This window comes from Telopea speciosissima, chromosome 1 (genome assembly GCF_018873765.1).
Source record: "Telopea speciosissima isolate NSW1024214 ecotype Mountain lineage chromosome 1, Tspe_v1, whole genome shotgun sequence".
Classification (NCBI taxonomy): domain Eukaryota; kingdom Viridiplantae; phylum Streptophyta; class Magnoliopsida; order Proteales; family Proteaceae; genus Telopea; species Telopea speciosissima.
In genome coordinates, this window is record NC_057916.1 from 69,068,786 (window position 1) to 69,086,331 (window position 17,546).

At 38.4% G+C, this 17,546-nt stretch overlaps 2 protein-coding genes across 2 annotated transcripts; both read right to left on the reverse strand.

Moving 5' to 3' along the window:
• Nucleotides 1-2,488: 2,488 nt before the first annotated feature.
• LOC122641043 (enoyl-CoA delta isomerase 3-like) lies at nt 2,489-17,325 on the reverse strand. Its single transcript, XM_043834365.1, has 2 exons — nt 17,319-17,325; nt 2,489-3,261 (listed from the first exon to the last, which is right to left on the reverse strand). Exon 2 carries the CDS (start codon nt 3,233-3,235, stop codon nt 2,492-2,494), a length of 744 nt encoding a protein of 247 aa, XP_043690300.1. The 5' UTR covers nt 3,236-3,261; nt 17,319-17,325; the 3' UTR covers nt 2,489-2,491.
• LOC122641033 lies at nt 12,361-17,307 on the reverse strand. Its single transcript, XM_043834352.1, has 5 exons — nt 16,913-17,307; nt 14,273-14,480; nt 13,981-14,074; nt 12,654-12,973; nt 12,361-12,494 (listed from the first exon to the last, which is right to left on the reverse strand). The coding sequence occupies exons 1-4, from the start codon at nt 17,254-17,256 to the stop codon at nt 12,711-12,713; spliced, it is 909 nt and encodes a 302-aa protein (XP_043690287.1). The 5' UTR covers nt 17,257-17,307; the 3' UTR covers nt 12,361-12,494; nt 12,654-12,710.
• Nucleotides 17,326-17,546: the final 221 nt, after the last annotated feature.

Here is a 17,546-nt window from a genome sequence, read left to right on the forward strand (position 1 = left end):
GATCTCTTAGGAAATAGTTTAGTTCCTAAGTATGTGGAATCAGGTTGCATCTCAGGAATTCCCAGTATTCTACTCAAATGAATTTTCTCAAACATGGAAACATTCCTATTAAAATGCAAACCACTTTTTGTGAAATTAATTTCCTGGCCCGAAAGATCTGAAAAAAGATCCAAAATGACCTTAATAGTAAGCATATCCTCAGAAGTGGCTCTGCAAAATATGAAAACATCATCAGCAAAAAGAAGCTGAGTAATCTCAGGAGCACCTCTGGCAACCTAAATGCCTCTGAATAGATTAAGATCTCTATAGGCAGCAATCAAACGAGAGAGAACCTCCATACCAGTAATAAATAGATAAGGGCTCAAGGGGCATCCTTGCCTCATCCCTCTTAATCCCTTAAAAAAACCAAAAGGGGTCCCATCAAGCTTAACAGAGAAGGTCATGGAGGAGAGAAGCTACAAAATGAAGTCACACCACTGCTGTCCAAACCCGAGAAATTTAAAAATGACAGTAATAAAAGACCATTCCATACGGTCATAAGCCTTAGACATATCAATTTTAATAGCAACCCACCCCAATTTGCCTTTCTTGGGGTTAAGGTAATTGAAGATTTTATGGGATATAATTACATTGTCAGAAATTTGTAGGCCCATAACAAAGGCACCCTGAAAAGGGAAAATAAAGGAAGGGAGGAAAGCTTTCGGTCTGTTAGCAACCAATTTAGCAATTATCTTGTAAAGAACAGAACAAAGACTAATAGGCTTGAATTCACTAACAGAAGAGGCATTATTAGATTTAGGAATTAGACAAAGAAGAGTATGTTTAATCTCAGCAGGGATAGACAAGGTAGAAAAGCAATTGCAGACAAAGCAGAGGAGAGGATGCTGTGAAGATTTTAGAGAAGTGATCAGGAAAAGCCAGGGCAATCTCTTTGGGGTTGGAAACCTTCTCTCCATTATTTTAATAGATATGTGATTCCATGTATCACGTTGCATAAAACTATATATATACCAATAGAAAATCAAGAAAAAGAATCACATTTTATAAGTATAAAAAATAAGATAACAAAATCCAATTAACTTAAATGGATAGACGGACACAGAGATATATTTCAGACATTTTATTACCGTCGGATTACTAAACGAATCAGATAATAATCGGTCGGATAGGGGGATTATCATATTCGTATCCGATTATTTTTAGACGGAGTCAGATTCTCCTTAACGGATACAGACGCGGATCGAATACGGATTTTCGAATATCCGTTGACATCCTTAGCTGTTTGCATTGGGTATAAAGAGTGGGTTACGAGAAAGATGTTTCTTCAAGTGGACTCGTATTAAAGAAGAGAAACACCTCCTGTGAATTTGAGTTAGAAAAGTAGAAGCTTATGTTTTCAAGAAGTTCAAAACATAGAGCACTCTCTATATCTCGAAGTCGCAAGTAGTTGGAAAACCAAGTTTTCTAACTCGACTCGTCTTTCAAAAAAACCTGATGACTCAGTCTTGTCAAACCCGATCAAGATGAGTCACACTTTAAAAAATTTTTAATACAATAAATATGTATAAATTAGTACAAAATTCAGAAAAATATGGAAAACCCATAATTAAAATCAAAGAATCATGTATCAGTGCATTTTGAGTTTATACCATTGAACAAGAGAAGGGAGTCGAGGAGTTGAGGATTTCTTACTGTTTTAGAATACAAATTTACTATTTAATAAGTTTCTTAGTGAACCAACTTAATGGATTTTTTAAAAACAACTAAACTCGTCGAGTTAGTCATGACTCGGATAAAGATACCGAGTCTTATTGACCCAATCTCGTCATTTTCTACCTTGACCTTGTATACAGGATTCTTGACCAGGTTTTCCAAAATTTTAACTTGACTTGGACACCCTAGTCAAAACCTAATTTTCCAACTATGCTCGAAACATGATGAGAATAGCATTGAAAAAACAAATATAAAAATGGAATTGAAAATGTTAATATAATACACCGATTGCAATGGGTTCGAAACCAACGCAAGTACTGGTTTCAATTCCACCTAGCTCTAGTTGTTCCAGCCGGTGCTCGCCTTGCAGCTTGTCGCAGTTGAAGAGAGGAGGAAGTGAAAGAAAATTAATGTTATTTTACATATATGCTCCTTATTATTTATGAGGTCATGACAAAATTACCATTTTGGCCCCAAAATCACGAACAACATGATAAATAAATAAAAACAAACATAAAATTCTTTCCAATTGCCTAATCGGAGGGCAGTGCAGTTTGGGGTTGGGAGCTCAACACGTGGATCGAAATGTGATCTAATGGTGTTGAGCATGAGAAGAAAAACCAAAAATTAAAACAAAACAAACAAACAAAAAAACTGGATCAATCGAGCTCACACCGTTGAATGAAGTATCTTTCACATATCGAGCTCTCAGCCCCAAACTACTCCGCACTCGGCAAATAGGGGTATTGGAGAAGATTTTAATTTTAAACCTCTTCAGCTATAGTCGTGAAGCGATACCCTTGATATCATTTTCAATAGACATGGAGTCTTCAGCTTCAAACGCATCCCACACCTCAGAATGAAGTGTCTTCCTCATCTGTGCATACACCTCTCCGTTCCACTTCTTACCTGCCAACTCCTCCCCTAACCGCACTGCAGCATCTATGGTCTCTTCCACCGTACCATGTGCGGAATCTATGATACCCTTCGCCAATGCCTCCTCCGCTCTCAGTTTCACCGCACGAAGCACCGTATCACGCCTTCCTGCAGGTAATACCACCTTGGACCGTATTAGTGCCATGTAATGTCGCGGAATCGGAAAGCTGATGTCTAGCTCATTCAGGTAAAGAATCCCTCTATCTTTCCTCATAAGGATATAATCGTGACACAGAGCTAATATGAAGCCACCAGCAGATGCGTGGCCTGAGATGGCTGCGATGGTTGGCATTGGAAGAGATAAGAGGTCGGTAGAGAGTGCTTTGAATTTGGAACCTATGAGGCGCATACGCTCGTGGAAACCGACTGGTCCGGCCGCTTTGGCCCATGGAAGGTCTAATCCATTGCAGAAGAACTTGCCTTCCGCCGTCATGACCAGAGCAGAAGCAGGAACTCCCTTTGATTCGGATCGGACTCGGCTTAGAGCAGTAAGGATCGCATCCATTAGGGTTGGGTTAAGCCTGTGCTCATCTGCGCCGGTTAACGTGAGCAAGAAAATGCTGCCGCGTTTCTCTAACGTGCACATGTTTGGCTCTTCTCTCTCTCTCTCTCCTACTCAGAGTTGCGAATTGAACCTGGAGTTTCTCTATTTATATGATAAAATGGAGAAATTTTGGGAAAGAGAAGGCATGAAGCATGTCTCTTGATGTTTCTTCCTTGTTCTTTCTCTGGTAATCAAACTAAAAGTGGACCGGAACTAATGGAAAATTTTTTGGGTGCAACGCGTGTTGCAGCCATGTTCCTGCTTGCGTCTGCTTGGAATAATTTTCTTTTCTTTGGGTTCACAAATATCTCCCTAGGTTTTTGTATTTTTCAAAATACCGTAAGAGATTCCATACGATTGGAGCGGTTGGAACATGGCTGCAACCAAATTTCGGACGGAACAAACGACAACATAGCAGGTCACCACCTCAATACATATGCCCATCCAATGGTTATGTATCTAGCTCTTTTCAAATTTGAATTTTGAGCGGTATTTTTGGGTAGCATGCATGATGCCCAGCCAATGGTTGGGCATCTGTGCTGAAGTGACGACATGAGAGTTGCACACAGCATGATGGCCAGGAGTCCGATCAAATCCACACCCCTTGGATACCTCTTCCTGCAATGTGATTCGATCAAGCGGAACTGACTTACGCTGAGAAAATGCCAAGTTATAAATAACCATATTTTTTGATTTGGGGTTGGAAATTTTCAAATATCAAAGTAGGTTTACAGTTTCATCACGTAAATGAACTATTCCGTCGTCATATAACCATAATTTTTTTTTGATCTTTTTTGTGTTTTTTTAGGCAAAATACGGTCTTACATACATGATGACCACACAATTGAGATGTTTTTTGGCCTTTTGTGGCGGCTGAACCGTCTTCCTTTCAATAAATTTTAAATATATCTGACCGAATCAGGATGTAAATTCCACTAAGAATGACGATAAGTTTTGTCTAACTATAGCTAGGAATATGGCTGGAAATGCTTGTTCCAACAACTCTATATGCTCCCTAAGTTTATAATCTATATTTTCTTATTTTTCATTAAAATATATATATATATATATATATATTTGAATTCAATTGTTTTGAAGTACTCAGATCGGATCTCTGTAGATTGGGTTGTCCGATCCACACAAACATAAATCAAGAAACAAGATACATCCTGAGTTTCATCCGACCAGATAATTGTACTCGAGGTTCACTATTAAGGTCTGATTTGGTATGATTTCTATTTCAATTTTGAATTGAATTCATGAAATAGTCAACAAATAGATATTTCATATCAAACTATCAATATGAAATATTTCAAGATTAAAAAAAATCTATTTGGTAGTTCAATTTCTGAGAATAGATTCTCTATATTTCTTTGGGAAGGGTGGTGGTGATGGCGGTGTCGGTGGCAGTGGCGAGGTAATGATGACATTGTGGTGGTGAGACCTTTAGGAGAAAAAGGATGTTATTTTATTTTTAACATGAAATTACTACTATGTCCATCAAATTTACCATGTGTTCATTAAGAAGTAATAGTGAAATCAAATGATCCCATCAAAAATAAATAAAAAAATGAAATCAAATGAAATTGAAATTTTAAAACAATTCCTCAGTTAGTTTAGAATTTCTATTCTACCTTATTTCTATTTGACTGAAATAAAATGCAAAGGTCAAATCAAATAATTTCCAAAATAGACATCATATCAAATCAGGCCTAAGTCTCGCATTCTATTTCAATAAGAGGATTTAGATCTCTATGATGAGGGATTCTTCTTTCAACATGATTTAAAAAAACCTCGGTCTAACTTTGAATGGAAAACAAAATCCACCTCCCCACCAAATAAAATAAAATAATCAGTTTCCAACTGAGGGGTTGCTTAAGCAGTTTGCATGTGACTACAATCTGCATATGCATCCATGTTTTAATGATGTTTTTTCCTTTTTCTATGTATATAAATCTTCCTGATTTCTCTTCACCATTTTTTGTCGGAGGTTTTTCAACATAATGGCATTGGAAATAGTCCCACATTGGAAAGGTAAAGTTGTTTCCTTGGATATATTTAATAAAGCACTACTTGTTGTTTAAATTAATAAATACTGTGAATGCTACGATATATGTGCGAGGACTTTCGTCTGAGCACGCACGCGCGGCGTGGGTTGTAGAGGTGTTAGTGACGCACGCTTGCATTGCTTCGAGCGAGGTCTGATCTGGACCGTTCCTCTTGATCCAGTGGTGCAATTTGAATCTAGATAAGATCAATGTATACAGTTGATCAACAGTTATGACTGTTATATTTTTAGACAGTTTAGATCGTATAGTTACGATCTAATGGACCAGATTCAAAGATGGAAGGATCCATCTGTTGGGAACGGATGCCAAGTGGCTTATTAATACCCAAATGTATTTCAAATTTGAACAGATATCCAAAACGTTCTTCTCCTCCCTCATTCTCAAAGGTGATCTTGCAGAGAATTTGTTTTACTGCAGGAAATAGATCTCTCTTCTACTGGCTTTTCTGTTTCTCAAAAGGCTTTCAGGCATCGATCTTGGCTTCGTTTGTGTAATACGCAGCCAAAATAATCAACAAGTTTGCGCTTCATTGTATCCTGGGAGACAATTCGTCTGCAACCTATTTGCATCTAGAAATAGGGACGAATTTCGTCTTAAGGAAAGCGACTCTGTAACGCGCCTTGCAGATTCAAGCCAACTCCTGTTCTAACATTTTTCACCTCATAATGTGATCTCTCTTTGCTTGTGTTTAAAGTTACACTACCACCACCACTACCCTAGGACCCAATGGATGTAGCCCTATCCATAGAAGTGGAAAGAGCTACATGATTGCATATGATCTGCTCTGAGAATTTGGGTGAGTTGTTAGATTACGAAAGTGGGGAGGTGTTAGGCACTCACCTTACCCGGCTGAACCGGTCTTTCTGCTAGATGATTGATTTCGAATGTTCTCCCATGATGATACAATTTATACTAACATGTATGATGATGAATTTGCAAAAAAATAATGAAAAAGACTCCCCCCCCCAAAAAAGAGAGCAAAATATACTTAAACGGTCTACATTGTGCCAAAATAAATGGACAGAATAAAAATATGTACCTGACGGTAAAATTTACCAAAAATGCGAAATGGGTCACCATCCGGCTCAGGTAGAGATGGACAAACTATTTGACTCTGTCTTGTCGGGTAGGATAACAACTATAATGAAGTATTTCACAACTCATACTTCAAGTAGAGTGGTGGTTGTATAATTTTGGGAGGGGTATTTCGCACTCCAACTTCAGGCAGAGTAACGGCTATAATGGGGATCTTTGTTACTCAGAGTTTGGGCAGAGTAACGATGTCGCTGGATATGAAAGAGTGTGTTTCTCGCACTTCGGGCAGTACCTCGACGCTATATAGACTAAAACGTCAACATGGCTTTCTAGACATCGGTAGGGCTTCCGCGTCTTAGACACCAACAGGGCTTCTGTCACACTCCGGTCCGGTTATTAAGGGCCAAGTGTGGCGGGATGTCTCTGACATCCAACCAATCCCCAAGGATCACAAGTGTAGTACCCTATTCACAATCATTGCTCGACACGATCGAAATCGAGGCGCGGAATCAATTTAATTAATAGAGATAACACCATTAGTAAGAGAAGTCTAAATGATATTTCATTTATATAAATGATAAGGCTTGTGATACAACTATACGCTTCTCAAAGGTATGAGTAAAATTATACAAGAAACTATTCTATAACTATATAAAGCATTTATAAAGCATAAAAGAGTGGGGAGGTAGCCTGGACTATCAGTGCCAAGATCGGGAGGTTGCCCAATCATCACGTGCGCACGAGTATCGTGCACTTCAAACTCCGCGTACGCAAATCCAACATTAGAAGTAACTAAAGCACCGAAAAATAAGGATATCCACAGGGTGAGCTCTCAACCGAGCCCGATAAGGGGGTACAAGCATACAAACATAATAAATCCATGATACATGTGCTAAACTAACATGTTCCTAGCATGATTCTAAGTCTCATGGGGTATAAGTACTACTACTAGTGGTAGATGCTAACCTCGGTCCGAACTAACCCTTCGGTCACCCGAGCGAAACCATTCTACTACGGTGAGGACCCACCACCGGAACTAACACATCGGACCCGAGACCCCAAATGACCAACCCCTGTCTGTTTATTCCCACAGCGGAATTAGGGACCCGCTAACATGGGACGAGAAGATGGCATCCCGGAACTAACACATCGGTCTCGCCACGGGTTGTCCAACACCTTTCTCCTCGTTGGTAAGGGGCGCGATCGGGTAATGAATATCAACCTAGCCAGGCAGCGTCTAAACATGATGAGGCAAGCATGATCTCGAGTTATAAATTACCGAATTCCATCATCATAAATTCACATCATTTAAATAATCAATGCAAATGCAATGCAGTATGTCTTTGTGCAACCTATTGTACATGCGTCTAATGCACTAAATAAAAGCTAGAAAACTACATGCTCCGGTATAGAGGTAATGATGCATGAGCATGACATTCAAGATAAAGTTGAAATTAATGTGATAAACACGCAGGAAATTAAGGTCGAATCCCCTTACCGTAGTTGTAGCTAGCCTAGGTGAATAAACTCCAATAGGCGGCAAAGAATGGACTCAAGACTAGGTGAATAAACTCCAATAGGTAGGCAAGAACAGACCAAGACAGTTCTAAATATGAGACAAGAATATTATAGATTAGTTATAAAAGGAATTCTAGGTCAGTTACCCACCAATAATCCAATAAACCGACTAGAAAACAGTAGAAACAGCCCTAAACAACATACCAAACACCATGCAATAGGTTCTGGGATGGTCCAAGGGGTCTAGGTCATAAGGGCACAAAAATGGGGGAGCCGGATGCAGACTTCCAGGGAGTCGGTCAACCGCCCCTAGGCCTGCAACTCCATCCGGGAGTGTCCGAATTTGGGGTTTTTTCTATTTTTGGGTAGATCTTCACATGCAAGGAAGAAACTAAGTGTTTTAACATTATATAAAGGTGGGTCTACCTATATGGGAGTTCAATTTCATAAATAACTTCATAATTTTGGTAATTAATCAATTAAACCTAATTAATTAGTTTAGAGTTTATAAATTGCCATCAAGAACAGCAATACAACTTTCAGACTTGGTAATTTCCCAAATTTCAGGTCTTAGAGAGTCAAAAACTGTTTCAAATCAGTCTAAGTATGCTCAATTTCACAAACCCAAGCTTGGTCTCCAAGCTTTAATGGCAGAAATTCTTAATAGGTGAACTAGAGATGGAGAAGAAGGGAAATAAAGAGGAAGACAGCAAGTATCCAAGGGTTACCTCAGTTATAGGAACAGATTTAGAGTGTAGGCAGCTTTCTAATGGAGATTCTTGGTTCAGCTCCAAGTGTTGAAGACAAGCCCTAAGGTAAGCTTCCTTTTTTTCCCTCTCTTCTTCTCTTCTCTTTTCCTCTTTCTTTCCTTCTCTCCCAAGCTGGAACGAATTTCTTAAGCTCCCTTAGACTTGTGAATAGTGATCAATTGGAAAGGCTTTTGATATTTATCTAACTACTTAAGCACTAAGGGGTAAATCTATCTTTTGGACATAAATTAGATTTAAACTAATTTCTAAAATAGTTTATAAACCTGAAGTCGTATTTATTGGTCTATTCTATCCATAACTTGATGCCGGGCGACATTAAAGGTCATTCGAATACGGGTAATTGTCTGGAACAGCATTCCCCACTGGGGAACTGGGTCCCACAACGACAATTTTACTAAAATACCCTTCTAACCCTATTTGGTCGTACAAAACGTTATATAAATATATTTTAAATTATACTTACATTGAGTTTAATTAAGGGGAGGTCCTACACTTGTCGCCAGCAGACCGACACGGTAGCTCAAAGTGCGGGGTCCCATAAGGTAAAAATTACTATTATGCCCCTAATACACTAATTAATTAAAAATATAACATACATACATATAAAATGGGATTCTTACCGGATTCGGCCTAAGACAGAGAGAGGCTTCGAGGCCATCAATCCAAAGATGCCAAGCTTATGTGTTGTCTTCCGCTAGACACCTCGGACTCATTTAAGGCCACGGTAGTTGGTGATCGAAATGCCTTTACAGACGAGTCATGATATAGGTCTGAATTTCTTAATCAAGACGGCCCACAACTTAGAGGGTAGTATGGGCAAAGTTGAACCAGAACTTGAAATCACACAGATTCCAAAAGTTCAAATTTATTCGGAAATTGACCGGGTTTCACAGCTTCTGCTTGACTGGACACCGGCAGGGCTTCCACACCTTAATCACCAGCAGAGCTACTACTCCCTAAACATCGGCAAGGCTTCAACACCTTAAACATCAGCAGGGCCCCTAAGGGCCAAAATAAACGAAAACTAAAGCCTAAAAAGATGAAAAAAGGACAGAGCTTCTCTAGGGACCAAAACCTCTTTTTCTCTCTCTAACTTTCTAGATTTCTAAAGCTTTTTCAGGATTTTTCAGAGCTTTTCTGTCTGGCTTTGGGTTGTACCATAGTTAGTAAACACGCGTATTATATGCATATCCGAACATATGAATGAAAAAAACTCTGTATTGCATATAATACTTTAGAATCGGTAAAATACGTATATTTTAAGGGTCATTGTATGATACTCGAATGAAACGCGTATAATACGTTTACATATATATTTTTTTAAAAAAAACTAAAATCTATCTTAACCGTTAAACCAATTCTTAATACTAACCATTAGATTAAAAAAAACCTAAAATCTACCAAACCCTCGTCTCTTCTCCAGCGGAAAACCAAACCTCTAGCGGCTAGTTCCCCTTCTCCATTCCTCTCTGTCTCTTCTTCCTCTTCTTGCGTTCTGCCGGCGATTGCAGAGCGGTGGTTCTTGCGTTCATCAAGCCGGCGATTGCAGCGGTGCACTTGAAGCGACAATTCTTAGGGTATTTTTTAAAAATCTTTTCCCCTCCATTCTATGGAGGAGAATCGCAGGGAAGGCATAGAAATTGAAGCCAAACAACAACACAAGGCAACTCGTTTGATTTTTTTCAAGAAACCCAACCAAACGAAACATATACAATTTGTGAGAACACAAAGTTTTTCTTAGCCAAAAACTCCATCACTGTAGATTCAGAACCATCCATTCTTTCTGTTTTTGACGGTCAAAGAGACAGATTTTGAGATTTGTTAAAGTCCACAACCCATGAAGCATGAAATAAACTCAAATTTAGTTAATATTTAATAACAAAACTCAATTCAGCAGCAGAATCGAAACCTAAAATTAGAAATTGAAAATAGAATCTGAAACGAGAGAAGAAATTAGAAAGAAAAATATAAGAGGGGGGGGAGAGAGTGCTGCGTGACAGACGTTTATCTTGTTCCAGAGACGGCAAGATTTTATGAATGAAGAGAATTCATGTTATCTTATTTCTTGTTTGGTACATAAAAGCTAAAAAGACTCTTTATAAGCAATATTCATTTCAATCAGCCCTTTTGATTGGCCATTCTAATCCCTACAATAAAGAATGTAATGAATCTAAGCTTGTTAACCAATCAAACTATATATTTAGGCATATCAGTAAATGCTATTATTGTGTTTATTAGGTGTACATATCTATTGCATAGTGAATATATGCCCGTATTTTTGTTTTTGGATTTTTACATAGCAACTGTATTATACACGTATTAAACACGTGCCATATTATTACTGTACCATATTATTACGCTGGATTTTTTAAAAGTATTATTGTCATATAATCCGTTTGACTTCCGTACATATTCGTTCCCGTATTATTGCCGTTCCCGAACTTACTAACTATGGTTTGTACTGAAGGAGTAAATAGAGGGCCCCAAAACCCTTGGGTGGCACCTACCAGGGCTACGCGGCACCGCCCAGACCAAGGGTGGTGCCACCGGACTCTCGGGCGATGCCATTGAGCTCCGGGCGATACCGTCAGGGGCCTGATGGTGCTGCCCAATTCTTAGGGGACGCCAACTGGACCCGGATTGGCTTCATTTGGCTTTGGGTAACCGTTTTGGCTAAAATGGCCCGTTTTCTCATTTTTGGATATTTTTATATGGATTTATGGGTGACTTGAGAGAATCATCATTTAACCATGTCCTGATGTTATCATTGTCGAAGGGTGACAAAATTCAGTGTCTATATATAGTATAAAATCGCAAGGGTTGTACTATTTTTTTTTCTGCTCTTGTACTTAGTGAAAGATCAAATCACTCTGTGGATGTAGGCGGTATTGTCGAACCACATAAATCTCGTCCCTTGTTTAATTGTTTCTTTTTCTTTTCATTTTGTTTGTTCATATTGATCTTGCACATACCATTTTTGTGCATTGCTCACATCGGCAAGAGAAGGTTGTTACTTGTTACCAACCTCAACAGAAGCCTCCTCTATTCCCCTCACCTCTCTCCTCTGTGGCTGGCATTGGTTCCCTTCTTTCTTTTTTTTCCTAAGTCACAAGATTGTGACATCGGATGTAAAAGGACCGAATTCGATCCGAAATTCGATGGACATTTCGTTTGAGTATCCAAATTCGTATGTGTCAATGAGTTGGATATTCAAATTAAAATCCGACAATATCTTATTACACATTTTTGTTTATACATATTAAATAAAAATAAAACACAATTATTTCTGCTTAATGAGAATATAAATAAGCATACAATAGAAATAATGGTACGGAAAAATGGAGAAATGTGACTAAGGGTAAGTAAGGGGAAAAAAAGTGGTTCCAATAGATGATTGTAACCATCTCGGTTACAAACAACTTTACCCAAAGTTATATCCAAGTGGAAACTATTGGAACGGATACATAAATATCCAAATCTATATTCAGTTATCATCCGGATATCAAAAGCTAACTGAATTCAAATCCGATTATCCGAATAAATATCCGTAAACAGATCGACTATCCATTTACATCTATAGTTGTGACGTGTTCATCATGTTGCTGCATGTTGGCCACATGTCTATTAAGGTTGTTGGCTTTTACCAATGAGATTGGTCCAGAATAGCCTATCCAATCATACCCCCGCTCCAGATCATTAAGAATCGGGATCGGCCTTCATCCGAATCGGCTGATCCAATCCCGATTTTAATAAAACTGGTGTCTTCGACTGTTAATATGATCATTGTAAAACTATGACTGATGTACCTTGTGTAGCCATCGAAGAATACGAGAGGATATACCCAGAAACAAAACCTGTTGCAGTGTAGCACACAGATATGGGTGTAGACCTTTTTTGTGTAGCAAGCACCTATCAGAAATTTTCCAGCGACTGATTTGGCATGTGAAATTATGGATTTTCACATCACATTCCAAAATGCTACATTGGTGTACAACTTAAATCCATGTCTAATGGAAAATCAAGAGAACATTACTATTTCTTCAATTAAAAGTCATAAATTTATCATACACAATAAAGTAGTGAGTTACAATGCAACTCACCAGGTTTCATGCTGTCAAATGATGATTAAACCCTGTGAGCTCGAGTCACAACCACAATCAGAAGAACCACAATGGAGAGCATAAGCGAGCTTCTCAGCCTCTTTTCAAAGAGATCTGTGGTTGCTGCTGTGTTCTCCTTCTGCGGAGGTTCAAACATGTCATTCACGAGCTTCGTAAGCTTTTCAATTAGTTCCATAACCATTGCCTTAGTGTTGTCTAATATCCACTTCAGTATGCTTGCTGTTGTGTCTGGACTTCCATCAGACCTCTGTGAAATAGCATCTTTAACTGCAAAGAACATAAAACAAAACAAGCATACTTCCATTAAGTAATACAGAGTCCAACAACAATGATAATACTAACACTTATGGGGAAGCAGTAGGAGCAACAGAAAAGGAAAGAATGATGGAATACATGATTCTGGTGGGCTACATGGTTCATGTTCACCTCTAATCTGGTGCCCTGGTCTCACTCATCAGATATTGTCTGTTGTGAAAAACCATTAAATGAGTTTTCACTAACAAGATTCATTCAGCTAGTCCACCTCTCTGCATTTCCTGAACATCTATGTTACTTTATTCTTGTCCATAGACCATGCAAAACCGTCCGGTAAGCAAGTTCAAAAGTATTTACAGTTCAAGAAGGCTAATTTTAAGACTGAAAATCTCATAAGGTTGGATCATCAGGGGATACTGGGATAGTCATTAAAATACCATCCCTAATGTGTGCCATTCATAAGGGCCCATGCTAAAATAGAGAGAAGGAAAGCTCAAGTTCCATTAATTACCTAAAGCCACTGAAGTTCTTTAAATCATGTCTGACGTGGTTGAGAGGAAAATGGAAAATACTGAAGTGAACAAGCAAGGATGCCGCTGGATGCTTTGCCTTTATCAAAAGGATGCTTGCATTGTACAATCAACTCGTACTTTTGACAGAATAATGTTTTATGCACAATTTTAGAGAACTGTCTAAGAGACACAAGTTTCAGATGCATCGCTGTAGCTAACTTTAGTATTGCTCTACGCCACATCTAGTATCAGCTGAAACCCTCATTCCTAATCATGCAATTTAGATTAATAGGAACATTATGCAATTTAGAGAACTATTTTTTTTCCTCTATTTTCCCCCCTCTGAGTTTTTATTTTTTTATTTTTATGGGGGGGGGGGGGGGGGTGTGCATGGGAGCATATAAATGTGATACCTCTTTTCTTGCAGAGCTTTTAATAACAAAAAAACCATAAATGGAACTTTGGATAGAAAGAACATTTCCTAGATTCATCAGGCTTCTCACAAACCTATGCAGAATGACTCCTTCAGCTCCTTCACCATCTCATTGTTCAAGACAGCATCCCAGACTGCTTTATCGGAAGATAATGAAACGACCATTCTCTACAGACAATCAGAATCCAAAATAGACACAAGGAAAAAGTTAATCAGAATCCACGAGGCACTCAGAAAGAAGTCTCCAAAAGAAAAACATAAAATGAGACTTCAGGATAGTCTGTGTAAGAAACAAAAAGCAAGAAAAAATCAACTTCCGCCAAATAGCAATATCAATAATGAAACGAGGATCGATATTAGAAGTACCTGAATAGATGGTGCTGTCTGCAGTAAATGGAAAGCATCAAAAACCCGTCCATACTGATGAGATTGAGACGGTTTTCGATTGTAAAGATGAAGGTTGGGCTCAACCAACTCTGACCTGGCTGGATCTGCAATATGATCAGGTATGTCCCTCTCCAAACTAGAAGTTCTATCTTCATAGAACTGTGAATATAAGGCTGGAGCAACGATCCTACATTTAGAAAACCATTACCATCTGTCGGACTTCATGCTTGTAGAATTGCTACAATTGCAACTATGCAGGAGACAGGACTAGAACAAACCTGAAGCCCCAGTTCATAAGTGATGCAAACATTGGCATCTTTATACAGTATGCCTTAAAAAAGAGAAGTGCGTCTTCAATTCCGTTTGATAAAATTGAATTGAAAAGACCCAATTTTTTAGAATACAACGGAATTTTAAAGTGGTTATGAGAGATATTCAGATACACATAATTCGATCTGTATTAGTCTTCGATGAAACATTGGCGACATGAAGTTCCAATGATATGCATGCCACTTGATGCAGGACAAAAAGAACCAACTCCTTGAATAATAACCAAGCACCAATAAAAATCCAGAGATCAGTCACATGCAAAAAATCCAGAATGACTCAGTTTTTTGAGATAACCAAAGGCAATGAAATTTTGATATGTCATCATTGCAGATTTATGAATCTTAAGAACAAGGATCATTCAAAATAATCAAGGACTTGATCACTTTCCTGGATCAGTTCATCAATGTGGAAAACCATCCAAACAATGCTGCGCCTTCACAAGATCTTAGAGAGTAACAGTTTTCTAAACCTACTAGTATGCACCAAGATGTCAGCACAAGGGGGGACCACAAGGTTAGGTTTTTAAGCCTAGCAACTTTGCTGATCTGTAACTTAAGAACAACAGCCTCAATAAATAATATAGATAGTAAGCCAAGATACTGATCTCTAAGGCTGAGGCTGTACTTAGAGAAATCCTGTGTTAGAAATTTTTTCTTTTCAATAAAGTATCTTTCTTTCTTCCTAAAAAAACGAAGAAGACAGAGGCATAGAGCACCACGGCTAACTGACGGCTGGAAAATTCTATAGATCTGTAATGGAAAAGATGAGAAAATTCCATCATCAGAATTGGTTGGTCTTAAAATTTGTGAATACTACTTCCTCTCCCCTAATATCAATTCACATAGTTCCCCGCACCTGATGCGCCTACTCTACCCTCTCAAGACTCTTACTGAAGAAAGAAGAGAAACCATAAAGGCAAACAGCATCAGCTCACCTGAGCTCTTTTATAAGGAGAGAGAGAGAGAGAGAGAGGATGGGGGGGAACCCCTACAGCTAAATTATTAGAAAATCTAAAATATTAAATCTGCCTCAACCACTTGACACATATAATCCCCAATCAACACTAGAACGTTATAAAAAACAAAATAACCCCCAAGATAGGATTCATGCATCATCTCTCCCCCCCCCCCCCCCATTCATAAAAGATAGATTGGGAGTATCAGCATCACTATGAGTGCAACACTCCAACTTTATGAGACTTATGCCAAGTCATTAATAATAATAATTGAGAACAAAAAATTACCAATTTCTAGAAAATTCTCTAACTTTATCAAACTTGTTTTGGATTTCATATCACCCAATGACATCTCTAGCCTATTTGCGCGAGTTTAATTTTATAACAGATTGGTTGCCTTCAGGTTTCAACTTGTACAACCATGTTCAAAAATCAAAATTATGTCTAGAATCAACCTAGATGTAACGACTCTCTATTAACAAAAACTCAACTGAATTATGAACACCTAATTCACCTGTAATGTATGGAAATCCTACTTGACTTTGGGGGATCTGTACAAGATTCTTAACCCTAAAAGTTAAAAAAACAAGGATCAAATCACCAGTCAAAGGGAATAGTCCCATCAAATATTTTATGCACCTCTTAGTTAGATCCTCTGATGATGTTTCCCTAGAGAGTAGAGTGCAAGATGTGGTAGCACAGTAAAAATGTAAATATAGGACAGGAATATTGTTTGGATCTGTTACTTAAGCACCCATATGTATCTTTCTTTGTCCTCTGTTATAAGATGACTTTATTCTCTCTTTCCTTTCTTTCTCAATGAAAGCTAACCTTCTCTGCAATATCAACCCGCACCAGTGCACAATACACATTGCAATTGAATGAAATCCAGCACAAAATAAGCTTACAAGAGATTATTCCTTTCCTGTCCTCTTTTTAGGTTATTTTCTGGATTGTATTATAGAGACAGAAACAGATGAACAAAGTGATATCCAAAGTTAGTTAAGTAAGTCTTTAAAAAAAATCCTTTTTGTAAGAATTATGCCTAAGCCTTAGTGATAATTCACAAGCTTTGCAGGATTCCTCTTTCCGGCAAAGCTCAAGCGTGTATTATGGAATTTATCCGCAGAACCCATCTTGGACTTTTAGTAATTTACTACACATCATAATGGTAATCATAGGAACAAAAATTTTACATTTATTCAATAGTCAACACTGAAACAATAGTAAAACAATCAAAAGAGAAGCAAAACACTAAAACACCAAATTCTAGTCCTACTCTAGACTTCGATAAGTCAGAAGCAACAGTAGAAAAAGAAAGAAAGAATTTATACTGTTTAAGAGAGGAGACAGCATCTTCAACTTCGTCCAGAGAAGGAACAGCACCAAAAATCAAGCTTGCTCTGTCGTGCTCATCTTCATAGCCAGATTCCAATTCCCACTCATCACCATCATATAAGTAGGAAGAAGCACAAGAAGCCCAGTTGGGCAAAGTAGGGGAAGTGGCCGAAACGGGAAGGTTGAGTGGAGTAGAAGAAGAAGGAGACGAAGAGGATGAAAGAGAGAGGATGTTAGAGGTGGGCTTATTGTGAGTAGTAGTGATGGACCTAGAGAAAGCATTTTGCACTCCTCCAACGCTGGAGCGAAATGCATTCCTTAGCATCCCTCCTCCTCCCATCCCTCCACGCTCCACCCCAAAATGAATTCATGTTATCCCCTTCCTCCGCTCCTCTCTTTTACTCTCCCTCTCTCTGTGGCTCCCAATTTTCTGTCACTTTCAATTGGAGGGGTTCGTGTTGAGATCAGTTTCTTAAGAGTGCGTTTGGTTGCGTAAATCCTTTGGATGTTGTCTGATTGGAGATTGTCATCTATTTGAGTTACCATCAAATGAATCGTAATTCCAAAAAATAAACTGTTTGGTTACCATGATTCTGTGATATGATTCTTTTGGATAAACTGTTTGGTCCC